General features: G+C 39.4%; 1 protein-coding gene across 3 annotated transcripts in view; it reads left to right on the plus strand.

The window, feature by feature from the left end:
• The window catches only part of micu1 (mitochondrial calcium uptake 1), a 136,397-nt gene that overhangs the window by 62,888 nt on the left and 46,360 nt on the right, over positions 1-27,149 (plus strand). For all 3 annotated transcript variants that reach the window (XM_063070561.1, XM_063070560.1, XM_063070562.1), the window contains 2 exons: positions 72-234; positions 16,333-16,376. In XM_063070561.1, coding sequence (XP_062926631.1) covers positions 72-234; positions 16,333-16,376 — 207 coding nt within the window. The remainder of the gene's footprint in view (positions 1-71; positions 235-16,332; positions 16,377-27,149) is intronic.

Genomic DNA, 27,149 nt, shown 5'->3' on the forward strand with positions numbered 1-27,149 from the left:
ATTTTTGAGCCAATTGTAACCTGTTTCCTCCTGTAACCGATGTTATAATTTCATTTCTCGTTCTTTTTCAGGTAATGGAATATGAGAATCGAATTCGGGCTTACTCTACTCCGGATAAGATATTCCGATACTTTGCAACATTGAAGATCATCAGTGAAAATGGAGACGCTGAAGTGTTCATGACCCCCCAAGATTTTGTTCGATCTATAACACCAAATGAAAAACAGCCAGAGAGTAAGTTGAAAAATAACAATTGGGTTAACATTGATCAAAAACTTCTTGAAATGAACATATATGTTTCTATAGTAGTCATGTCTGAATCTACAGTAGTCAATTAATTCTATTCTTTACGCTCATAACAGAGCTAACTGTAGCTAACTTGGTTATTTGTAGAATAGGGATGTGTGAGAGAGAGAAACTGTTAACATGAAGGTATAAGTTTCTTTGTTTTAATCTGTGACCAAGTAATCAGTGTTGGCCATTTGGCTCCTTATTGACTCTACTAGGTGTGCCCATGAGAAGATTGAGGCCCTCCATTAGTCAGGGTCGACCATGGATGAAGCGTCCTAACTACCTATGTTATATATGCAAGCCAGGGCAGTACAAAATGGAGAGGAAGCTGTTGCTCTTGCAGCAGGCTCCCCCACTCCATGCAGCTGATAAATCCAAAGGAACAGCATCAGTGGTGTCGCAGGAGTTGCCAGTCAGCATTGAACTCAACATAATGATTCCTACACTGGATTTTTTCCCTCTGTTTACTCACAAGGTCTTCCCCATGAATGGGTATATCCACAAGGCAGCAGAGGAGTGAGTTCAGAAATTTCATTCTCCTAGATTAGCTGCCAACAATGAGTGACGAGCCCCATCTGCCCAAAGTGACTGGTTTTAAGGTGCCAGTAACCCCTTCTCATTCAGTAGAAGCTGTTCCGCTGGGCTTAGTAGCTCGGCCTCACATGAAGTCCAGGAGCTGGACTTGGTTGTCAGAGGCTATTTGAGATGCACAACATTGGGATCATATAATGGGTAGTGGGAGCATAACCACGCTACCCATTTCTTCCCCACCCCTTCCCCAGCAATGACAGCCTTGGCGAACTCATTGTATGTTCAAAATAGGTGAATGACTGTTTCTGTCATTCACTTTTAAATCAGGTTTGTTAAAGCTGTGATCTCTGTACTGTCGATACTTTGTGTTATATTTTGTAACTTGAAAACATTAAACTAATTCAAAGGAAAACTGGAGAGGCAAGAGATATAGTCTGTAATGGATCATTTAAATAAACAGAAATACTTAATCAACTAGTATTTACAATATTGTTCAACTATTACTGAAATAATAAATGCTCAACCTGCTTAGCTATAAACTCCAACTCAATAGAGAATGCATCTCAACCACATACACAGTATACTATATAATACATCTACTATATACAGACATCCTCAGCATAGTAAACAGTAAATTGTCCTATTCATGTCTAAAGATTTAATTGTTGGAGAGGATTTCTTAATCTTGGGGGATAATGCCTTTGCTGATCAGGAGGATCACTCTGCTTGGCAGGTGACACTTGTGCTGTGAAACAATCTCAAGTTCTGGGGCCTCCTCCACGATGATTGTAGGAATTGACTCTGAGACTGCAGGAAGTGGTTCTGACAGTGGTAGCCACCTTTCTTCTAGAACAATTGACTCTGCTTTCCATGACTGATGGATATGTTGTCTCCAGATGATATCAGACGCAATCTCCACTATGTAGGCGAGTGGTCCAGTTTAGTCCTTAATCTTTCCAAGTACCCATTTTTAATCACCTCTGTAATCCCTCGCAAGGACTACTTGTCCAGGAATGAAACATCAAACCTCCTTGTTTGAGGAGCCTTCAGTTTGTCTCAGCTGTTTGTCCTGTGTACTCCTGAGATTGGGTTTAAAGAAATCCTTATGTGAACACAGGGACAACCCAGGGACAGCGTAGCTGGTGAGCTGTTGGTTGTGGAGTGTGTTGCATTACGATATGCAAAGAGGAAATTGACAAGCTTCTGATTCAGTGTTCTGCTGATATTGCTTACAACGTGTTCTTTAGACTCTGAATAAACCTTTCCACCAAGCCATTTGTAGCTGGGTGGTACGGTACAGATGTAATATGTCTTACTCCATTCATTTTTAGGATGACTGAAACTGTTCCGCCTCAAACTGGTCCATTGTCACTGACTAAGTATTCTTGAACACTAGTCCTTGCTACGAGGCTTCTCAATACATCAACAGTGTGTGAGTCTGTAGTGGAGGCTATTGGGAACACTTCTGGCTATTTTGTAGCTGTATCCACTACTACCAAAAAAAATTGTGCCCATGAGTGGTCCTGTAAAACTCACACAAATCCTGTGCCAGGGCCATGCAGACCATTCCTAGGGATGGTGAGTCTCTGCTCTTGGCATCTTCTGGATGTGTTGGCACCCGCACAGTGCAAGGCAAGCTGCTCGATTTGCTGATCAATCCCAGGCCTAGATGACTGGCATTTAGCTGCTCCAACACTTTAGCTCTCAGCCTGGCTGGTACAATTCTCAGTTCCCACATAAGGCAACGTCCGTCAAGGACAAGTTCATTCTGACACTGATAATATGGGGGAACTGGAGTTTCTGCTGCACATTCCAGTTATCTTGGGTGGCTATATAGACCTCAGACAGTATAGGGCCTTTTCTGGTTCCTTTTTGAATCATATCTGCTCTAATTGGGAGTCTTTTGACTTGCATTAGGGAGAATACATCAAGAGTAGTGTCCTATTTTGTAAAAATTTTCCAGTATTTTTTTCATGTTTACTAATCCATGATTAGATGTCCTCTTGAATTCAGGCTAGTAATTGTGTCCTCCCAGAAACAGAGTCTATCTCTGCATTTGTGCTGCTGCTATTAGTGGAACACCCTTCTGTGGACTGAAAGTGGACACGAGTGGTTGGTGATCGGTAACGAGGGTAAACTCCTCTCCCATACAAGTACCGGTTGAAAGTTTTATACCCCAAACCAGACTCAAGGCATCTCTGTCAATCTGTGTGTAATTTTTCGCTGCAGTGGTAAGAGAACTTGATGCAAAGGCTATGGGGCATTTACTTCCATCACCCATAATATGTGATATGACTGCACCTATACCATAAAGTGAGACATCACAGGCAAGCTTCACTGGATGTTGTGGATCATAATGTATGAGTACAGTGTCTGATGTCATCATTTCCTTTGCTTTTGAAAGCCACCTCACACTGTTTTGTCCATTGCCATTTCTCCCTAATCTGCAATAATGAGTTCAAGGGGTAGAAGACAGTAGTCATGTTTGGCAGAAACCTGTTATAGTAGTTGACAAATCCTAAAAAGAACTGCAACAATGACGCATCCTTTGGCCTCGGGGCATCCACCACTGTTTGAATTTTCTCAGCACACTTGTGTAATCCTTGTGCATCCATGATGTGACTGTAGTCAATCATCTTTTGTTTAAAGAATTCATAAATGTGTTGTGCTCTGAACCCATCACATTATAATCTTTTTAAAACTGTCTTGAAGTTTTGGAGATGATCCTCATCACCCTTACTGGTCAAAAAAACAACCTGTCCCTCAATGTCGCAAAAACAAAGGAGCTTGTTGTGGACTACGGGAGATATGGAAACAGTCTAGCCCCTATTGACGTCAATAGATCTGGAGTTGAGAGGGTAAACAGCTTTACATACATATCACCGAGGATCTCACGTGGTCTGTACATACCAGCTGTGTGGTGAGAAAGGCACAACAGCGCTCCTTTCACCTCAGATTGTTGAAGAAGTTTGGTATGGGCCCCTAAATCCTAAGAACTTTCTACAGGGGCACAATTGAAAGCATCCTGACTGGCTGCATCACTGCCCAGTATGGAACTGTACTTCCCTCAATCACAGGACTCTGCAGAGAATGGTGAATGGTGTGGACAGCCCAGCACATCAGTAGATGTGAACTTCCCCCTATTCAGGACACTTACAAAGACGGGTGTGTAAAAAGGGCCCAAAGGATCATTGGGGACCTGAGTTAACCCAACCACAAACTGTTCCAACTGCTACCATCCGGGAAACGGCATAAAAGCCAGGACTAACAAGCTCTGGGACAGCTTCTTCCACCAGGCCATCACACTGATTAATTCATGCTGATACAATAGTATTTCTATGTTATATTGACTGTCCTGTTGTACATACTATTTATTATAAATTACTACAAATGCACATTACACATATAGATGGAGACATAACATAAAGATTTTTACTCCTCTTGTATATGTGGAAATGAAGTCAATTCAATTCAATCCAGATAGCACTGAGTGGCCAGACAGCCTTGCAGCACCCGGTCTATAGCTTTCTGCCAAAGTGCAGGGGCAGATGCTACTTCAGAAATCAGCATATTATAGAAATGAGAGATTATTGTGGGAAACACTTTGGATTTTTTTTCCACCTCCATCTGTAACTAAGCTTCAGCTAAGTCCACTTTGCTGAAGTGTTTTCCTCCCAAAAAGTTTGCAAATATGTACTCTATCCGGGGCAGAGGGTAATGATCTATTTTCAGTACTGTTTTGATGGTCAAAATCACCACCACCTGAAAATCACCACAGATCCTGACAGACCCATTTTTCTTGGCTACTGGGATCACTAGCATTGCCTATGGGCTCCACTTAACCTTGGAGAACTTTTCTGCAGCCTCTATGTGATCTAGCTTACTGACTACTTTATCAAGGATGCTATAAGAAACCGCATAAGCTTTACACAACTTGAGTGTGGCATTTTCATTTAACAGTGTTCTACCCTTGATATGTTTGAGTTTTCCATTGTCATCCTTGAACACTGCTGCAGCATCATCCAGTAGCTTTCTTAATTCGCTTTCAGTTAGCTTCATTGCAGGAGATGTGGCATGCAATTAGCAGATGGATCTCCAGTCAAGTTGTAGTTGTCTCAGCCATCATATCCCCACAATGCTGGTCCTCCTGTTTTTACCACATGGAAGCTCAATGTGGCTTGTTGGTCATTGCATTTTACTGTCATAAATGTCATTCCCACAGGAGTTATTTTTTCTCCAGTAGAAGTTCTTAGTTGAATATCTGCAGGCTTCAGTTCGGTATCTTTGAAATGCCATTCAAACTCATTTTGTGGAATGACTGAAATAATCAAGTGAATGTCCAAGTCCTTTTTAATTAATTTGCCATTCACTTCTGGTGTAAACCATATTGCTTGTCTTCTAGTAGTTTTCACATTGTATATCTCTACGCTACTGAGTGTTGCGTCACTCTCATCATTATCAGATTTTTCATCAATAGCATGCAGACTAGTGCTATTTTTGAAGCTGCATCTTGACTTTTTCTCTTCTCTGTCAGTCCATTTATTTTTGTCTGCCAGACATGGTCTTTGTATGTGTCCTACTTTGTTGCATTTTCTGCATATTTCACCTTTAAACTTGAGTTGGTCTGGTGTATGTGAGCCCCTGCCACAAGTGTAGCACAATTTGTTTACTCAAGTTGGTTTGTGTTAAGACATTGCAATTTTGTTCATGCTTACCTTCATTTTTGAGTGTAACTCAATAGTGTCTTTGTCTACTGTTTCCATTGATACAGCAATTTCAACTGCTCTTTTAAATATAAGCTGTGCTCAAGTTAGGAGCCATTTTTGAATGCTTTCTTGTAAGGTTCCACAAACTGAGTGATCTCTTGGTGCATTATTAAGCCTATCATTGAACTAACAATGCTCAGGCAACCTTTTCAATTCAGCCACATATGCTGAAATGGACTCCCCTTCATTTTGATTCTGCTTATGAAACCTAAAGTTTAATGAAACAACCACAATATAATTTATTATTAACTTATCCTATTGAAGGATATTTGCTTAAATTAAAAAGTCAGTTTTATATTTTTGGGGATAAAAATAATAGGCTCTTAGCTTCCCAATTAAGGGCTGCTAGAGCTAAAAGACAAATTTTAAAGATTTGTAAAGGTAATGGAGATATAGTAAGTAATTATGAAGATATTAATAATATTTTTCAGGATTTTTATTCCGATCTTTATAAATCTCAGTTTCCTGTAGATCCCTCCAAAATGAAGGCTTTTTAATATAAGATTAAATTTCCTCAAATTACTGCTGAAGATCAACAGACCCTTGATGCTCCAATTGTTGAGCATGAAATTCAGAAAGCTATATGGTCAATGCAATCAGGTAAAGCTCCTGGACTGGATGGTTATTCAGTAGGATTTTACAAAAAAAATTTGAAAAATTACTTTCTCCATACCTTTTGGAAATATTTCATCTTTTTATGAAGCTTCTGTTTCTTTAATCCTTAAGAAAGATAAAGATCCTACTGAATGCTCATCTTATAGACCTATTTCGTTATTAAATGTGGATGCTAAAATTCTTTCTAAGATAATGGCTAACCATTTGGAAAAAATTTTATCAAAAATTATGTCTATGGATCAAACAGGCTTTATTAGAGGCCGTTATTCTTTCTCTAATGTTCGGAAGTTAATGAATATTATATACTCACCATTATCCAAAACACCCCAATGTGTTGTTCTCTGGATGCAGAAAAGGCATTTGATAGAGTTGAATAATCTTATTTGTTTAATGTATTAGAGAAATTTGGCTTTGGTAATAATTTTAATAAGTGGATTCAAATGATCTATAAGAACCCTATCTCGACCATTATTACTAATCATCTTAGGTCTCCCTTTTTCACTTTCTCGAGGTACTTGACAAGGGTGTCCATTAAGTCCTTTATTATTTAATCTTGTACCGGAGCCTTTGGCTGTAACAATTTATGAAGCTAAAAACATTCGTGGTATTTCTATAATTGGGACCATACATAAGATCTCTCTCTATGAAGATGATTTTTTGGTTTATATTTTGAATCCTGAAGAATTTATTCCTAATCTTTTGGAATTATTAAATGATTTTGGAAAATTTTCAGGATATAAACTTAATTTAAACAAAAGTAAATTTTTCCCTTTAAATGTTCCTCTTTTTATATATAATGATATTCCATTTAGAATTGTGAATTCTTTTAAATATTTGGGTATTACCATTACAAAAAAATATAAAGATCTTTATAAAGCTAATGTAGTTCCTTTATTGGACTCTATGAAACAATTATTTTCTAGATGGAATCCTCTTACACTTTAATAGGTCGTATTCATGCCGTGAAAATGATGATATTACCTAAAAAAAAATTTTCGATCAAATTGATTCGACTATTTCGTCCTTTATTTGGAATAATAAAAAAACCAAGAGTTAATAAGTTTCATTTACAAAAATCCAAAAAAAAAAATGGACTTGTGCTACCTAATTTAAGATTGTATTATTGGGCTGTTAATATTCGACAACTATGTTTTTGGGTATCTTGGCTCGATAAGAGCCAAAAACCAGCTTGGATTGATTTGGAATTGAAAGCTATTAAACAATTTCATTTAACTTCATTATTAGGAGCTCCGTTACCTTTACAACTTGCTAAAATTCCCAATTTAAATCTCTATCCTGTTATTAAACAGTCCTTACAGATTTGGTTTCAGTTTCGCAACTCTTTTAATTTTAAACAATTTAAATTGTCTAGCCCTGTATTTCGAAGTTTGCTATTTAAACCTTCAATTACTGATCCCATTTTTCTTTTTATAGAGAAATAAGGGGACCTGTTCTTTTGCAGATTTATTTAGTGATGGTCGATTGATGACTTTTGAAGTGTTAATTAGCAGATATTCTCTCTCTCATAAACATTTCTTGCAATATTTTCAGGTTAGACATTTTTTACAGAATTATGTTTCTATGTTTCCATCTGTGCAAGAATCTGATTTGTTGGATACTATTTTGAATATGAATCCTTTAGTGAGAGTTTCCATTGGTAGAATTTATAATTTATTTTTACTACAAAAAGATAACCTCTCACTAAAGATTAAACAAGATTGGGAGAGAGAACTTAATATGACTATTCTTAACGAAGATTGGTTGCGAGTTCTGAAAATGGTTAATTCTTCTTCAATATGTGTCAATCATTGTTTATTTCAATTTAAAATTGTTCACCATTATTATTTAACAAAGGAGAGGCTATCCAAAATATTTCCTAATATAGACAATTATTGTGATAGGTGTAAAAATGAAGTAGCTACTTTGTCACATATGTTCTGGTCATGTCCCTCATTAAAATCTTTTTGGAAATCTTTATTTTCTACAATTTGTAAAGCTTTGAAAATTAATTTACAACATAATACATTGACTATTCTATTTGGAATAGTTCTGCATCATATTCAGGGTAGTTCATTTTCAAACCAACATGTAAGTGCATTCATTACATTGTTGGCAAGAAGGGCTATTTTATTGAAGTGGAAAGATACCTCTGCTCCTACACTAATTCAATGGTTTTTCCAAGTAATGTTATGTCTTAGTTTGGAAAAAAATTAGAAGTAGAACTTTTGATCCCCGATTTGATTTTGAGAGAAGGTGGGGCTCTTTTGCCAAATATTATCATTTAACTTAAATTAATTTATATGATTTCCCTTCGAATTTTATGTTATATAAATGTGATTTGGCGGTTGTTTTTTTTCTCATATATAGATGATTGTAAGACGTATTGCTCTGGGAGTTGGTTCCTAATGGTGTTTTTTTTTGTAGTTGGTGGGTTTTTTTTTAGTTAGTTGGGGTTCTCTTTTTTCCCTCCTTTTTCTTATATAAATTTTTTTTCATTAGCATATACAAGCTTTTTCTTCAGCTTTACTAATTATACTAATTTGTTGACTTTTGTATTTTATAGCTATAGAAGACTATATATCAATAAAAAGATTTTAAAAATGAAAATGAAACCTAAAGTGTTCTGCAATCAAATATGGGTTCAGTTTTAGATATTACTGCATTATTTTCACTATATCAGCAAAGCTCGTTTCAGTTGGTTTGATTGGAGCAGTCAATCTTCGAAGCAAACTGTATGCCTATAAACCCAATGCACTCAGCAGAATTAGTACTCATTTCTCATTGGCTATTTAATTTGCTTCTAAATGTTGTTGAATTAGCTCAGTATACATGAACCAGTTACCTGTTGAGCAGTTGAACATGTCTGTATTTCTAAAGTTGCCAACCATTTCTGCTCTTTTTTTTTATGATTGTCACCTGGTTCTCATTCTTTATGAAGCCATGAATTCTTCGGTTTTCTGCCTGTTTTTAAATTCGCGATCATGTCTTCCCTTCCAAAGAACATGTGCTGCATTGCTTTTTTTTTTTACGAGACCATTTCAAAAGGTCAGTAGCCTTCTCGGGTTTGTTTTTTAAAAAAATGCTTTATTGCCACTGTTTTGTTTTGCAACTTCAAAACATTAACCTAATTCAAAGGAGAACAATAGAGCTGAGAGATGCGAGTCCTAGTTCGTGTTTTTACTTTAAGCATGGTGTGCGTGCATCATGTAGTGTGATGATGTATGCGATTCACATATTTATACATGTAACCTGTAATGAGTTATTTAAGCATACAAGAATGCTTAATCAACCAATATTTACAATGTTACTCATAGCAATTTGGAGTATGTAAGACGGGAAAGTAAAGATATTTTTCTGTGTGGTGTAATGACTTAATTTCAACAATATGTTGTTGAAAGTGACCCCAATCAAACATTTGCCCTTTTGGCCATTGGGAAATAACATTCTAATTATTTGGCATGAAATATGAAATTGAAAATATTATTGCTCAGCCATCAAAAATTTGATCAAATTACGAATGTATCCTCTTACTTCATGTTAATAATTTTGAGAATCAGTTTGCAGATAAGTGATGTTCATATGATTGGCATGTTAGACTACATTTAATTCCGGTGGAGGGCGACAACCATTGGAAAATTGTATATGCTGCCTTTTTATTAGCTAGTAAATAAAGAATAGTCAACTTTGTTTGCAAGTGTACTGATAATGATAAGATTCTGTTCCTTAACTCTTCAGATTGTTGCAATGTATGAGGTTCTTGGTTTTTAACTTCAAGTTCCGGGATATCTAGGATTGAGTCCCCAGCTTTCTTAAGCCATTCTGAACAGCCAGAAGTCATGGACCATGTAGGTACCAATGACATGAGTAGGACAAGTGACGAGGTTCTGCGTAGGGAGTTAAGTTAAAGGGCAGGTCCTCCAGGGTTGTGATCTCAGGAATGCTACCTGTGCCACATGCTGGTGAGGCCAGAACTAGGAAGATTGTACAGTTGTCAGAGGGACGGCATAATATTTTTGGGTCTTTGGGCTCTCTTCCAGGGGAGGTGGGTCTTGGACAGTAGGGACAGTTTGCACCTGAACTGAAGGGTGTCTGATATCCTAGCGAGAAGGTTTGTTAATGCTGCATGGTGGGGTTTAAATGAAAGGTGCAGGAGGATGGGAACCAGAGTACCAAAACAGTTAGTGGAGAGGTTGTGGAGGCAGATGTTGGTAAGACCTCAGACAAAGTTAGGAATCAAAAGAATGAGAGCATGGTGTGACTCGTGTACTGAGCTGCATGTTAGATTAGATTAGGTTCAACTTTATTGTTATTGTGCCGAGTACAGATACAAAGCCAATGAAATGTATTTAGCATCTGACCAGAAATGCAAAGAATAGTGTTATTTACAAAATAATTGAATAAGAAAAGTGCTATAGCATACAAATATAAAAGTACTGAGACAGTACAATACAGATGCAATACTGCTTAGCGCTGTGATGAGAGGTTCAGCAGTGTCACAACCTCAGGGAAGAAGCTCTTCCTGTGCCTGCTGGTGCGGGAGCGGAGGCTCCTGTAGCGCCTACCGGATGGGAGGAGAGTAAAAAGTCCGTGGTTAGGGTGAGATGCATCCCTGATAATGCTTTTCGCCCTGCTCAGGCAGCGTTTATGAAGATGTTCTCAATGGTGGGCAATTGGGTGCCGATAATGCACTGGGCAGTTTTCACCACGCGCTGGAGTGCTTTGCGGTCCGATACGGGACAGTTGCCATACCACACTGAGATGCAGTGCAAGAAGTATTGTTGGAAAGGTGGATAATCGTGCTGAAGATGAGGTAGCTGGTTTACAGGAGAGACAATGTGTAGTCAGGAGAGGCTGCTGCAAAATTGCAGTTAGTGGAATGAGTTGCAAAGTAAAAGGCGCACAAAATCGAAAATGGTGAATACAGGACTGAAGGTGTTATATTTGAATGCGCGCAATATACAGAATAAAGTAGATGAACTTGCAGCACATTTGCAGATTGGCAGGTATGATGTTGTAGGAATCACTGATTCATGGCTGAAAGTAGATTACAGCTGGGAGCTTAATGTCCAAGGATACACATTGTATCAAAAGGACTGGCAGGAAGGCAGAGGGACAGAGGTGTTCTTTTGGTAAAAAATCAAATCAAATCATTAGAAAGAAGTGATATAGGGTTGGAAGGTGTTAAATCATTATGGCAAGAGCTAAAGAACTGCAAGGATAAAAAGACAGTGATGGGAGTTGTATACAGATGCCCAAACAGTGGGCTTACAAATTACAATTGGAGCTAGAAAATGCATGCCAAAAGGACAATATTACAATAGTCATGGGGGACTTCAATATGCAGGTAGATTGGGAAAATCAGGTTGGTGTTGGATTCTGGTGTGGGGGTTGTATTTCTAGAGTGCCTAGCAGTTTGTGGTTGAACCCACTAGGGGAACAGATATTCTGGATTTGGTGTTGTGCAATGAACCAGAACTCATTGGAGAGCTTAAAGTAAAAGAATTCTTAGGGCAAGTGATCAGAGCAGAAATGCCTGGAATTTCTGGAAGCAATTCAGAAGGCATTGAATATATACGTCCCGAAGAGGAGGAAGAAGTATTGTAAAGGAACAATGACACAACCGTGGCTAACAAGAAGTTAAAGCCAACATAAAAGCCAAACAGAGGGCATATAGAGCAAAACTTAGTGGGAAGTTAGGGGATTGGGAAGCTTTTAAAAACCAACAGAAGGCAACTAAAAAAAAAAGTTATTCAGAAGGTAAGAATGGAATATGCAAGTAAGCTAGCCAATAATATTAAAGAGGACACCAAAGTCTCTTCAGATGCATAAAATGTCAAGTTAAGTTCTCAGGCTGAGCAGAAGATTCAGAAAAGGGGGTCCCTCACCCAGTCATATATACTTATTGAAAGGGAAGAAAAATATTGTTCAATTTTGTTTTGCTGTTCTTCCATTTGGTTTTCAATAGGACTCGAGACTTTCTGATGTCGTTCCTCACTCTCAAGCACGAACAGCAGTGGAAACATTTCAAGATTTCCTTTTGCAACATGATTTTTCCAAAGATTTCTTTTCTTTTTAAATGCAGGAATCTTGTCACTTGAAGTCAAACATTTTCCCCAGGGCCTTGCAGAGACTTATTCGATTAGTTCATATGGTGAAAATGTCTGCTAAGTAGGCTGGTTTCTGCAGCCATTCTTCATCTTCAAAGCACTCAGCAAAATCCAGCCTACTATTTTCCCGAAGATGCTACTGTAACTCACCTTTCAGCTCAAACACCCTGCTGAGAACTCTTCCTCTGCTACGCTGCCAGATTTCTGTATTTAGCAGGAGATTGGTGTGTTCTTTGTCCGGGTTTTCACACAGTTTTTTAAACATTCTCGAGTGAATTGGTCTTTGCTTAATAAAGTTAACCATTTTTCTAGCATCATCCAGAACTGCTTTCATTTCATCTCCAAGAGTTTTTGGCATCAGCACCTCTCTGTGAAGAAAGCTGTGACAATGTCAGGATTTCCTTTTTTTTAAACAAGAGAAACAAAACCTGTCATGGTGCCAGTCATTGATGGAGCGCCATCAGTACAGATGCCAACACATTTCCTCCAAGACAATCCTTTTGTTTGTCTTGATATGAAGATAAAACATTAAATATATCTTGGCCTTTGCTTGTTTTTGGCAGTTCTTTGCAACAGAAAGTTTTCTTGAATTTCACCATTATATACAAATCTTACAAATGCGACAACATGGCATTTATTGGTGACTCATCAACCGGGATAGAGAAGCAGTTGTCTTTCAATTTATCTCAGAAAACCTCTTCAGCATTATGTGACCTGTCATCAATACATCGATTTATCGTACTGTTTGAGAGTGAAACCTTTTCAATTTCTCATACTGCATCTTGTTTTAGCATTTTGCCCACTATATTTTTACATGCTGGCATTATTAGGTTCTCACCAGCTATGTGACTTTCACTTTTCTGGGTAATAAGTTCTGCTACTAAGTAACTTCCTTTATTTTTTTTTACTGTTTGTGACTTTATTAATTAAAGCTTTACTCGGTTTTTTGATTCCAATAGCTATTTAAAATAATCGACACTAGTGCAGTGAAATGACTCAGAGGATTGTAATTCTTCAGCATTAACCTTATCAGAATTGTCCATAAGCCTAGGATCATCCTCTTCCATCTCGCACCTTTTCAAAAATTGCCACATTGGACTGTCTTTAGAGTGAAATTTTCCCTTCACTTTTCTACTACACTGGTAGAGTTTGTCCGCTCCCATAAGTTAGTTGGCGGCACATAAGGGGAAGTTGGAGGAGGTAATTTGGTGGGGGGGGGGCGGTAAGAGACTGACTTGGGTGAATCTAAGTTGGGTGAATTCGTTCATAGCTCAGAAAACGCATTTCACGCTCCTCATCAACCTACTGTTCTTCCCGCGGTGCATACAGCACTCACCAATTATCAACAGCCTCCCCTATCTCACGTCAAAAACTGAGAATGAACTCAGCTAAATAAACATGGCACTGCCATACTGGGCTGAGATTGCTAACAAAGCTGCTTGGTCACTGCCCTGTACTGTGAGCACCAGCATTGCATGTTGTGCGTTCAAAAAACTTTTTTTAAAATCATGAGCTCTCACAGAAGCCCGGGTGAGAAACCCTGCTCAAGAGGATAATGAAGGAATTAAATTTATGCGAATGTAATTTGCCAGCTGTAAAAGCACTTAGCAAAACATCATCTGTTGTTTGTGGAGATGTATTCAAGCTTTCATTAAACGTTTTCAACAATTGAAAACCTATTGTTCTTTTGTTTCTATAATTCGCCCTGTTCCTGACTGTCTCTTCCACCAACACAGTTCTGTAAATGGTGTAATTTTGTAAATTTAGATAGAGCAAATCAGATGAAATACACTAACTTGTCCTTAGTGCATTTCATCTGATTTGCTCTATCTAAATGTGTGACATCACCATTTCCTTTACCTTTTGAAAACCCACCTAGCAGTGCTGTGTCCATTGCCATTTCTTCTTGATCTGCAGTAAAGAGTTCAAAAAACAGAGCACAGTAGCCAGTTCTTGAAAGTTGTGCTATGTGCATCTCATCATACACCATTCTTCTGAGACAGAAGAATGGAGCAGTTTGTCATCTCACCCTGAAGGAATAAAGCTTGGGATTTTAACTTACTGAATATTTGGATTTTTAGTTTCATAATTCACAGTAGAACCTTGATAGTGTGAAGCAAGTGGCAATGAATCATAAAACATGAGACAAAACCTGCCTGAGAAAGTTTAAAGTAAACTTATTTTCAAAGTACTTATATGTCATCATATACAACCCTGTGATTCATTTTCTTGTGGGCATACTCAGTAAATCCATCGTAGCATTGAATTGAATTGACTTTATTTCTTACATCCTTCACATACGTGAGCAGTAAAAATCTTTACATTACGTCTTCGTATGAATGTGCAATCATAGTAATTTATAATACATAGAGCAGTCAATGTAATATAGAAACACACTGAAATCAGTGTGAGTTAATCATTATAACCATAACAGAATTAATGAAAGACTGCATCAACTTTGGTGATCAACCAGTGTGCAAAAGACAACAAACTGCAAATACAAAAAGACAGAAAGTAATAATAATAAATAATAAATATCGAGAACATGAAGAGTCCTTAAAAGTGAGTCCTTAGTTTGTGGGAACGTTTCAATGATAGGACAAGTGAAGTTATCCCCTTTGGTTCAAGAGCCTGATGATTGAGGGGTAAAACTGTTTCTGAACCTGGTGGTGTGAGGCCTAGGACTCTTGTGCCACCTTTCTGATGGCAAAGTGAGAAGAGAGGATGTCCTGGATGGTGGGGATCCCTGATGATGGATGCTGCTTTCCTACGATAATGTTTTGATAGATAGATATACTTTATTGATCCCGAGGGAAATTGGGTTTCGTTACAGCCGCACCAACCAAGAAAAGAGCATAAGTATAGCAATACAAAAACCACAAACAATCAAATAACAAAATGCAAACTATGCCAGATGGAAAATAAGTCCAGGACCAGTCTATTGGCTCAGGGTGTCTGATCCTCCACGGGAGTAGCTGCAAGTTCGATGGCCACAGGCAGGAGCGACCTCCCGTGCCGTCCAGTGTTCTATCTCGGTGGAATGTGGCCAAAGTCCAACAGTAAAAAGTTGAATATCTAGTCTACATACATGTTCCTCGATTGTAATATGACCTGGATTGCACCATCTGTTGTTAACCAGAACAGTAAGCACCCAACTCCTTCACGCTTACCGCTCTCAGTGCACTTCCAGTCAGCCGGAACGGTCTGGAAGCCGTCCATGGAGAAGTTTTGATCAGAATGTCCTCGTGCAGCCCCGTTCCAGTGAAGCACATAACACTGCACTCCCGAAATGTTCTCTGACGCCTGGCTAGCGCCGTGAACTCGCCCATTTTATTACCCACTGAACTCCTCTTCTCCATAAGTCTCTGTTGTCTCGACCCGGTCCTCTTTCCTCGACTTTGTGATCCCCCTCTGCATCCTCTGTGTGTTTTCCTCCAGATTTCAGCGGGGTGTCAGCTGCTCTGCTCACTAAACCGGCCGGCATTAGCGCAAGCAGCTGGTCCCTGGAATGAAAAATGCGACCATGCTTCTGTCCTGCGTGTCGGGATGTAACTATTTCCAGCACTAAAAACCCAAATAAAACTCTCTCTACCAGCATGTTAGAGAGGGTGCAGCTTCGACGTGTTACCGTGAGAAAAAAATACAAAAAATAACTTGTTAAAAAGTAAGAATACTGATCAGAATGGCTGTATCAGGCTGCATGCACGACCGGCGCATGTGCACTCAAGTACATTTGTGTAGATGTACTTAGTGGTGAGGAAGGCTTTACCTGTGATGGACTGGGTAAGATCTCCTAGCGCAGTAAATAATGGCATTTATTGTATCCTGGCAAATACACTGAGTTGGAATTTACTACAGAAATTTTGCTTTGAAAGTATTGTTTTAAAAAAAAGTTAAAAACATCTCCAAGGGAATTAACAGTAATATGAGTAGCATGGCATCAGAATAAATAAGTCAATGCAAGTATTAAGAGGATTACATTGTGATATTTAATCATAACATTGGGTGTCTCTCCTTTTCAGATCAGGGTCTGGACCAGTTCATAGTGAAACGAAGTGATGGGAAGGTAAGTAACGTCATGTTGGCTTGTATGTAAAGCGGTTGATTCTAGGTAGTTGGCCGAAATATGTATTTTTAAACAGTTAACTGTTTTATACTAACTACCTAAAGCAAATTTAAAAGTGTTGTGTGTTCAGTCCACTGGCAATATGTTGTGTCAGATCTGTTTACAATATACACAAAGCGAAATATCCCAGTTGAAGTTGAAGTTCTTGGTAAGGACATCAATTTGTATTCTGTGCATTTTACATCATTTTTTTCCCGGTAATTGAAATTTCTCCATGTTAACTGGACTATTCAGAAACAGATGTCACTTGGAGTGTATGGTATTAACATGACTTGAATCCTGTTCTACTGTAGTATATTCGTGATACCAAATTTTATGATCTGGAAGATGCATAAAAGTAAGTCTACTGGGCACATTTTCTGCCCATTGTTTTCTTGGACCCCATCTTCATGACCATTTGGCACTGATAAAAAGCAGATAGATTTCTAGGACAATTTAAGTTCATAAAGAATCAAATATATCAAATCTGTTTTTCAGCTTTATCCATAATCATGTTGATATTCTGAAAAGTGCTGATATATTGTCTTACCTGATGAGATTAGATTAGAGTATGAGAATACTCAGTCCTCTTTTATTGTCATTTAGAAATGCATACATGCGTTAAGAAATGATACAGTGTTTCTCTAGAGTGATATCACAGAAAGTAGGACAAACCAAAGACTAACACTGACGGAATCACATAATTATAACGTATAGTTACAGCAGTGCAAAGCACCTACCATAATTTGATGAAGAACAAACCATGGGCATGGTAAATAAAGTCTCAAAAGTCCCCGAGTCGATCGACTCCCTGAGTCCCTGATAGCAGGCGGCAAAAGGGAGAAATTCCCTGCCATAAACTTCCAGGCACCGTCAACTTGCCAATGCCTTGGAAGCAACCGACCACAGCCGACACTGAGCGTTAACTGTTTCTAAACCACTGACTGCTTAAAGATAGTTAACAGATGAATTTGTGGGGTATCTTTTTATGCTAAGATCAAATATTAAATACGCCAAATATTAGCTAACGTTTTGAACATGTAACAAATTTCTTGATTTGCTATTCACTGAGATTGGATTTTAAAAAACTACCAATAAAATCAGCTTCTATTCCAGCAAGGTTCCTCTGCCCCTTATACAGACCCTTAAATGGCGGCGCACGTGATCGCAGCAGCAACCAAAGGTGTTATTGTCTTTTTTAAATGTTTTTTTTTACGATGGCAAGACATTAAGAACGTAAAGTACTGCAGGTCTACCCTATCAACGAGTTGCTCATTCGTAGAGAAACTGAAGGAGCTGGACTTGGTGCAGATCGTACTGCTGCTTGCATTTGAGAGACGTCTGAGCAGTCGGTGTACAAAGGAGGTGTGCAATCTAACAGCGAGTGATATCACTTTTCTTGTAATTGCAAGACCCTGTTGGACATTGTTAATGTGGAATGCTGCAAGTCCGATTCACCAATTTATTGGCAGACATTGGAGGAGCTGTGTGATTTCAGTCATAGGGAGAACTAGACATTAAGCCATGGTACAGCCACCCAGGGGAGAGACATGGAAGTCAGTACACTCCACTGAAGATGGTGTGGGATGGAGTCCAAGCTGGAGTGGATGCTGCCCGCAGTGTTTGCTTGGCAGAAGGCAAGCTGTATTGTGGTCAACTACACTATTCTGCACCATTCATGGACTCGGGGTCTTGGACTACATTTTTTTGTGTGATTGTATTTTACTGATAGCTTGTATGTGCTTGTTACCTTTTATGTGCTATATGTGCCTTTTGCTATGCGTGAATGGATCACCTGAAAAAGAATTTTGAATGGGCAATGATAGAGTATGGATACTTGCAGAACTGCAGTTTTCCCACTGTCTTTGCCAAGATTGAATTTGTTTTCCTCTTGACTGTAGTTTGTTTATACATGGGTAGACAGTTCAACCAAAAGCAAATCAATGGCAAAATCAGAACTTTTCTTGAAAGCTAACCATCATTCCTGCAGGAACTACTAAATCTAGAACAGAAACTTTGGATAAATTATCTTCTATAAATTGTGAGACTTGAGTTCCACTCCCAATAACATGCACACCTTCCAAGTAAGAGCCAATTCAAAAGAGACTTAAAATAGCACTTACTTTTTCTATAGTGAGCACATTAAATAAACTTTGAGATATCTGTTTTGCTCCCTAATGATGTATGAATGGAAATGTAGAGCTTCTGTTTCCTGAAATTTAATGTTCATTTGAGTTAAATGTTCTTCCAATGTTAATGTGCAGCTGCTTGTTGTTACTATAATTTTGAGCAAAGAAAGTCTTTTCACCCCATTTTAAAAACAAATGCAACTCTAAGCATCCTTGGAAAATTTGACTGGTATTGTTCACATTGTTTTCTGAGACTTCCTTTCCAGACTTACAACATTTTTGATTTCTTTGGTTTAAAATTATTTGAGCATTCTTTGAGGAACATCATTAGTGAGCGATTACATATCAAAGTTTTCCCATCCATATATTTGTATATTGCAAGTGTGTGATGACGATACCACTCTTACCAGTCTTGTTTATCTGCTGCTCCCAGCAATAAAAATGCTTACATTTGATTACACCCAGAACTATCTCTTGATCTCACCAACTTCAAATAACTTCCAGACTTACTCTAATCACACTGTCTTCTAAAAGCTTAGTTTCCTCTTCATTCAAAATAACTCTATTTACCTCAGCAACTGCTCATGAAGCTCAACAATCCAAAACTCAAACACTGATCTGATCACAAGGGAAACATATCCCTTATATCCCTCTCATTCCATCCTTACTCTTGTTTCTCTCCCCAGCCCCAGAACAACATACACTCTAAAAGAAACTTTCTAATCTGACTCTTTTGCTATCAACTACAGTATTTCTCTCTGGTGTAAAGTATTTTCCTCAGGCACTTTTCAGTGCTCCTCTGAAGCATCTCTTTTCATTCCAAATAGCCAATCCAACATACTCTTCCTGCACTTTGTCATCTCACTGGTACAATTACAGGTAATCACACTCTTAATTCTAATCCATTCTTTCTAGCATAATTAAACAGTGGATGTCCATCAGTCTCTTTAAGGTTTAAACTTTTAAATTTAATGTCAGATGCCACATCGATGATGCTTCAATGTGACATCTAACATTAACCTGTATTCCCTTTTCAACTATTTTGACTTGAACCTTGCTTTTATATTTGAAGGAAAAGGTTTGATTCAACATCTGTTTTGTAAACAAAATTGCATTTATAATTGATTCTTCTTGTCTCACTGGTTCTTTATTGTGACCTACATTTAAGGCTGTTTTCTGTTTGTTCATGTGAGTTGCAACTTCAGTGGTCTGTGGATGTGTTGCAGTGTCACTGTTATTTGTTCTTATCTTCCATATATTAATGTCATTTAGCTTCAGATAGTGAAGATTCACTGTCTTTTTGCTGTCTGCAAGTATATTGCAGTTTCATTAAGACTGTTGTTGCTCTCTAGAGATGTACTGTAATTTTACCATGCCTGATTTTACTCCCAACAGGTATTTTATGGCTTCACTGTGGGTATTTTTCCAGGTACACCTGTGTTTGAGATTCCAGGTGGCTGTTGCTTATCTACAAGTATACTGCAAACACAATACAGTGTTCTGTGAATATAATGCACATGACACCACAGCATCAAATAGAGAGTTCTTTAAAGTAATACAAATCTAAAATAAATCACACTATCAATGTCACTGGGTCATTTCTGCAGGTGTCTTATTGTGAATGGCTCTATGGGCAGGTATACTTCAGGTGACTTAATTTAATCTGGAACTATTTTAGCAAATATTATTGTCTGCATACTAACATGAAGATGTTTTGCTGCATTGTGATGCTTTTAACACTTCACGAGTCCTTGTATGTTTGATTTGTTGAAGTTTAACATTGATAATGCCATCTTAACAGTACTGGAAGTCTAATCATTCAAACTGCTACTGTGGCTTAGTGTTGATGTATCCATTAACTGTTCTTATTGTTTGCCTGCACAGTTGCTTGTTTTAGTTTAATGTAGTGTACTGTATATTGTGATGTAACTGGGCATCCATTTTCTCCCCCTGTCTTCATCACACTCCTTCATCAGGATTTCTGGCAGGTATGAGGCGTGTGAGCATGTGCATTATCCAGTATGCACTTGGCCTTTGCTCTGCTCTCTCCTTCTCTGCAAGACCTCACTTGTTTCTCTGATTGGATTCACCCAGCATGCTTTGTTGCAAGTGCCTAAGACCGATCTTGCAAATTAATTTTTTTTAATTTTTGTGCTGCTCCTATTATTTCCTTCAGTGACAATGCTAATCACCATCATCTGTAGCAACATGATTACATACAATAGGGAATGTAAGTACTTTTTGCATAGAAGGGGAATTAAGGGTTATGGGGAAAAGGCAGGTAGGTGCAGAAGAGTCCATGGCCAGATCAGCCATGATCTTATTGAATGGCGGAGCAGGCTCGACAGGCTAGTTCCTTTCATAATTCAGGTCATGATTCATGTTTCAGGTGAATACAGAACTGAAGGTGTTATATTTGAATGCGTGCAGTATACAGAATAAAGTTAATGAACTTGTAGCGCAGTTACAGATTGGCAAATATGATGTAGGCATCACTGAATCATGGCTGAAAGAAGATTATAGCTGGGAGCTTAACGTTAAAGGATATGCATTATATCGAAAGGTTAGGCAAGAAGACGGGGTGGCGTTGCTCTGTTGGAAAAAAAATGAAATCAAATCATTAGAAAAAGGTGACATAGGGTTGGAAGACATTGAATCGTTGTGGCTAGAGCTAAGGAACTGCAAGGGTAAAAGACTCTGATGAGAGTTGTATACAGATCCCTAAACAGTAATAAGGATGTGGCCTCCAAGTTACAATGGGAGATAGAAAACACATGCCAAAAGGGCAACATTACAATGGTCATTGGGGATTTCAATATGCAAGTGGTTTGGGAAAATCAAGTTGGTTGTGGGATTCCAAGAGGGGAATTTCTTGAATACCTACGAGATGACTTGTTAGAGCAGCTCATGGTTGAGCCCACTAGGGGATCAGCTATTTTGGATTGGGTGTTGTGCAATGAACCTGAATTGACTAGAGAGCCTAAAGTAAAAGAACCTTATTGCCTCATCCTCCAACAAAACAGCAGTGAAGTAAGACATAAATTTAATGGAATATAATTGGCCAAAATTTGTTGGGCTGGGCATTGAGCAATCATTGCAGATCAGGGTCAGGTGTAAGTTGTATCTGAGATGTTAATTATAATGGGCACAGAGCCCTTTATTCCCTGAAACAAGAAATAGTGTTGCAATATTGTGACGAGAATACACATAAAATTAAGATGTTTGCTGGCCTGGGCTAGCATCAGTGGCATCAGCAGTTGGTCTGCCACCTGCCCTCAGGGGAAGGAGAGAGATAAGGAACAATGGAGCAGCGTCTGGAGATGTGTAATGAAGGGGCGTGGGGGAGAGAGAGCTGTCTGGAGCGGCTCCCCCCTTTGAACCTTGAACTGTTTGAAGTGGTGGACAGGCGATACCCCAGCAGGGGGATAAAAAGGGACCAGTTCGCTAAGGCGACACACACGCCACCCGAGGTAACGAGACCCTGGAAGCGGTGCGCCTCTCACGAGGGGGTGAGAAGTATCAGACAACGGCCAGGGTGGAAAGGTACGATCAGCGGGAACCCAGTGTGTGTCCGCCCTTGCCTGGGTGCCGGGTTCACTGCAGAGGATCGACCGCATCTGGAGGAGGGGTCACAGTTGGTGACCTCAGGTGACATCACCAAGGACCCGCCCAAAAGTTGCTTGTGAGCAATCTCGCCGGTCTGTGAGTGAAGCAGTGTTCTGAATGATCAGTTGTTCCTGTTCTATCTCTCTCTCCCCACCACGTTGTCCATCGCCATGGCAACGATTACTGCGAACTGAACTTTGAGTCACGTTGAAATTTGGTCATTTACCCCTAGACAACGATAGAGCTTGATTGATGCTGTTATCTTAATTCTGTGCACATGTGTGGTTATCATTGTTGAACTGTTGCATTTATTATCCTTTCGATTACTGTGTTGCTTGTTTCTTTAATAAAACTTTCTTAGTTCTAGTACTCCAGACTCCAACTGAGTGATCCATTTCTGCTGGTTTGGCAACCCAGTTACGGGGTACGTAACAATATACAGAGCTTCATTTTCTTGCTCTGTTTGTTGATGATAGATGCACTCTGCAGTTGGGTTTTACAGAGTGTGTGTCAAGCTTTTTTTCCAATTTATTTTTAGTTTTACTGAAGGATTTCATGGCAAGCTATATTCAATTAGGGTGAATGAGGGAAACTGAATGATCAGCTTGGAACAGAAATTCTGGAATTTTGGAATTGCCACTCACAGTTTGCAAGCAATCTGTGTTCGGAATAGCATGGAAATCGGAGAGATTTTGTTTCATGATTCTCTGAGTGAGGCCAATGACTGTAAAAGTCAAAAGCAAAATACTACAGGAGCAATTTAAAAAGTGGAGTAAAAACTTAATAAATCCAGTAACATTTCTGAAGATAGAAATGGAGTTACTGTTAAATGTTAATCACCGCTCATCAGATTTGTGAAATTTGTAAGTTTTTTTTGTTAGGGACATTCAGAAACAATAGTAGGCCAAAGGGCCTGGTACTATTCAGTATGAATCTGATTCTAGGACGATTGTGTGAGCTCTAAATAGGGCGGAGTCAAGGTGAGATGAAAGCAGTGATGCAAGTTGAGAAGGGTGATAACAGTAAGTGAATAGTTCGTGTACAAAAGTGAAGTAAATAAAAATCTGAAATGATCAGGAGGGAAAGAGAGAAAATATAGAAACTGCTGATCTGGTATCTCACATATGCAGCACATTTTTCTCCCTCTGTTAGTAATTTCAAATATTATTTGACTCCTGTGAATATTACAATTATACTGCTGAGGAAAAATTCTACTACCCAAAGCAAACTTGAAAATTAAAACGTGTGTCTTTCGTTCTGAACCAAATTACCGCATTCCCTTTCTTAGTCTCAGAAACAAAGTACAATAAAAAATTTGGAAATGCCGGTATGTGTATTTTTACCCACCTTGCATAACCAGATAATTTTGAAATATTTACCATTTATTACTGATTGACTATTTTGTATCTATCCAAACACCAGCTTTGGAAAGAGGTATTTAAAGTCTCATTCAGAAGAAATTTTGCCCAAGTTGGTCATAGGCCGTGTTCTAAATAATTCTTGGTTTAAAAACTATTGGAAAAAGCCCTGAGCAATTGTAAATTATGTGGTAAGAGTGATCAAAGTTTAAAATACCTTCTCCCCAGAAGATTGTATATACCCTTGAGACAGTTAAATCCTTTAAAAATAATATCTGAATAAATAAGGCTTCTAAGAATTTGCAGACTGAGATTTTACTTTATTATACTTTGCTTTTGGAAATACGGGATGTGATGATTAGGTTCAGTAGGAGAGAGAAGTACTTTGATTTTTAAGCTTGAATAGGACATCAGAATCAGGTTTATTATCACCGGCATGTGTCGTGAAATTTGTTAACTTAGCAGCAGCAGTTCAATGGAATACATTTTATAGAAGGAGGAAAATAAATAATAAATCAATTACAGTATTATGTATATTGAATAGATTAAAACTTGTGCAAAAAACAGAAATAATACGTATTTAAAAATTGAGGTAGTGTTCATGGGTTCAATATCCATTTAGGAATTGGATGGCAGAGGGGTCGAAGCTGTTCCTGAATCGCCAAGTGTGTGCTTTCAGGCTTCTGTACCTCCTACCTGATGGTAACAGTGAGAAAAGGGCATGCTGGAGGTCTTTAATAATGGATGCTGCCTTTCTGAGACACCACTCCTTGAAGATGTCCTGGGCACTTCGTAGGCTAGTACCCAAGATGGAGCTGACTAAATTTACAACCCTCTGCAGCTTCTTTTGGCCCTGTGCAGTAGCCCCCCTCTGCCCCCCCCCCCGCCATACCAGACAGTGATGCAGCCTGTCAGAATGCTCTCCACGGTACATCTATTAAAGTTTTTGAGTGTATTTGCTGACATACCAAATCTCTTCAAACTCCTAATGAAGTATAGTTGCTGTCTTGCCTTCTTTATAAATGCATCACTATGTTGGAACCAGGTTAGGCTGTCAGAGATCTTGACACTCAGGAACTTGAAACTGCTCATTCTCTCCACTTCTGATCCCTCTGTGAGGATTGATATGTGTTCCTTTCTCTTACCCTTCCTGAAGTCCACAATCAGCTCTTTCGTCTTACTGACGTTGAGTGCCAGGTTGTTACTGCAGCGCCACTCCACTAGCTGGCATTTCTTGCTCCTCTACAGCCTCTTGTCTTCATCTGAGATTCTACCAACAATGGTTGTATCATCAGCAAATTTATAGATGGTATTTGAGCTATGCCTAGCCACTGATTAACTCATGCTGATTTTAGTGTATTTCTATGTTACGTGGACTGTTCTATTTATTATAAATTATTATAAATTACTATGATTACACGTTTAGATGGAGATGTAACGTAAAGATTTTTACTCCCCGTATGTGAAGGGTGTAAGAAATAAAGTCAATTCAATACATCATGGGTATAGAGAGAGTAGAGCAGTGGGCTAAGCACACACCCCTGAGGTGCACCAGTGTTGATCGTCAGTGAGGAGGAGATACTGTCACCAATTCACACAGATTGTGGTCTTCCATTTAGGAAGTCAAGGATCCAATTACAGAGGGAGGTACAGAGGCCCAAGTTCTGTAACTTCTCAATCAGGATTGTGGGAATGATGGTGTTAATGCTGAGCTATAGCTGATGAACAGCATCCTGACATAGGTGTTTGTGCTATGACATAGGTGGTCTAAGGCCGTGTGAAGAGCCATTGAGATTGCATCTGCTGTTGACCTATTGTGGCGACAGGCAAATTGCAGTGGTTCCATGTCCTTACTGAGGCAGGAATTCAGTCTAGTCATGACCAGTCTCTCAAAGCATTTCATCACTGTAGACAACAGGAATTCTGCAGATGCTGGAAATTCAAGCAACATACATCAAAGTTGCTGGTGAACGCAGCAGGCCAAGCAGCATCTGTAGGAAGAGGTGCAGTCGACGTTTCAGGCCAAGACCCTTCGTCAGGACTAACTGAAGGAAGAGTGAGTAAGGGATTTGAAAGTTGGAGGGGGAGGGGGAGATCCAAAATGATAGGAGAAGACAGGAGGGGGAGGGATAGAGCTGAGAGCTGGACAGGTGATAGGCAAAAGGGGATACGAGAGGATCATGGGACAGGAGGTCCGGGAAGAAAGACAAGGTGGGGGGGTGACCCAGAGGATGGGCAAGAGGTATATTCAGAGGGACAGAGGGAGAAAAAGGAGAGTGAGAGAAAGAATGTGTGCATAAAAATGAGTAACAGATGGGGTACGAGGGGGAGGTGGGGCCATAGCGGAAGTTAGAGAAGTCGATGTTCATGCCATCAGGTTGGAGGGTACCCAGACAGAATATAAGGTGTTGTTCCTCCAACCTGAGTGTGGCTTCATCTTTACAGCAGAGGAGGCCGTGGATAGACATGTCAGAATGGGAATGGGATGTGGAATTAAAATGTGTGGCCACTGGGAGATCCTGCTTTCTCTGGCGGACAGAGCGTAGATGTCCAGCAAAGCGGTCTCCCAGTCTGCGTCGGGTCTCGCCAATATATAAAAGGCCACATCGGGAGCACCGGACGCAGTATATCACCCCAGTCGACTCACAGGTGAAGTGATGCCTCACCTGGAAGGACTGTTTGGGGTCCTGAATGGTGGTAAGGGAGGAAGTGTAAGGGCATGTGTAGCACTTGTTCCGCTTACACGGATAAGTGCCAGGAGGGAGATCAGTGGGGAGGGATCGGGGGGGACGAATGGACAAGGGAGTCGTGTAGGGAGCAATCCCTGCGGAATGCAGGGGGGGGGAGGGAAAGATGTGCTTAGTGGTGGGATCACGTTGGAGGTGGCGGAAGTTACGGAGAATAATATGTTGGACCCGGAGGCTGGTGGGGTGGTAGGTGAGGACCAGGGGAACCCTATTCATAGTGGGGTGGTGGGAGGATGGAGTGAGAGCAGATATACGTGAAATGGGGGAGATGCGTTTAAGAGCAGAGTTGATAGTGGAGGAAGGGAAGCCCCTTTCTTTAAAAAAGGAAGACATCTCCCTCATCCTAGAATGAAAAGCCTCATCCTGAGAGCAGATGCGGCGGAGACGGAGGAATTGCGAGAAGGGGATGGCGTTTTTGCAAGAGACAGGGTGAGAAGAGGAATAGTCCAGATAGCTGTGAGAGTCAGTAGGCTTATAGTAGACATCAGTGGATAAGCTGTGTCCAGAGACAGACAGAAAGATCTAGAAAGGGGAGGGAGGTGTCGGAAATGGACCAGGTAAACTTGAGGGCAGGGTGAAAGTTGGAGGCAAAGTTAATAAAGTCAACGAGTTCTGCATGCGTGCAGGAAGCAGTGCCAATGCAGTCATCGATGTGATCACTGTAGATGTGAGTGCTGCCGGGTGATAGTCATTAAGGCAGCTCCCATTATTCTTCTTAAGCCCTGGTATAATATTTGAATTTATTTTCGCTAGATCTTATTTGAAAAGATTAATAACAGTAGTTATTAGTTGTGTGATCTAGGCGTTGCTGGTTTACTATGTATTGCACTTTTAAAAAATAGTTTGCTATCACCTTCATTCACTACAGTCTTTTAGGTGATTGAATTTTGGGGT

Source organism: Mobula hypostoma, chromosome 18, assembly GCF_963921235.1.
Source record: "Mobula hypostoma chromosome 18, sMobHyp1.1, whole genome shotgun sequence".
Taxonomy (NCBI): domain Eukaryota; kingdom Metazoa; phylum Chordata; class Chondrichthyes; order Myliobatiformes; family Myliobatidae; genus Mobula; species Mobula hypostoma.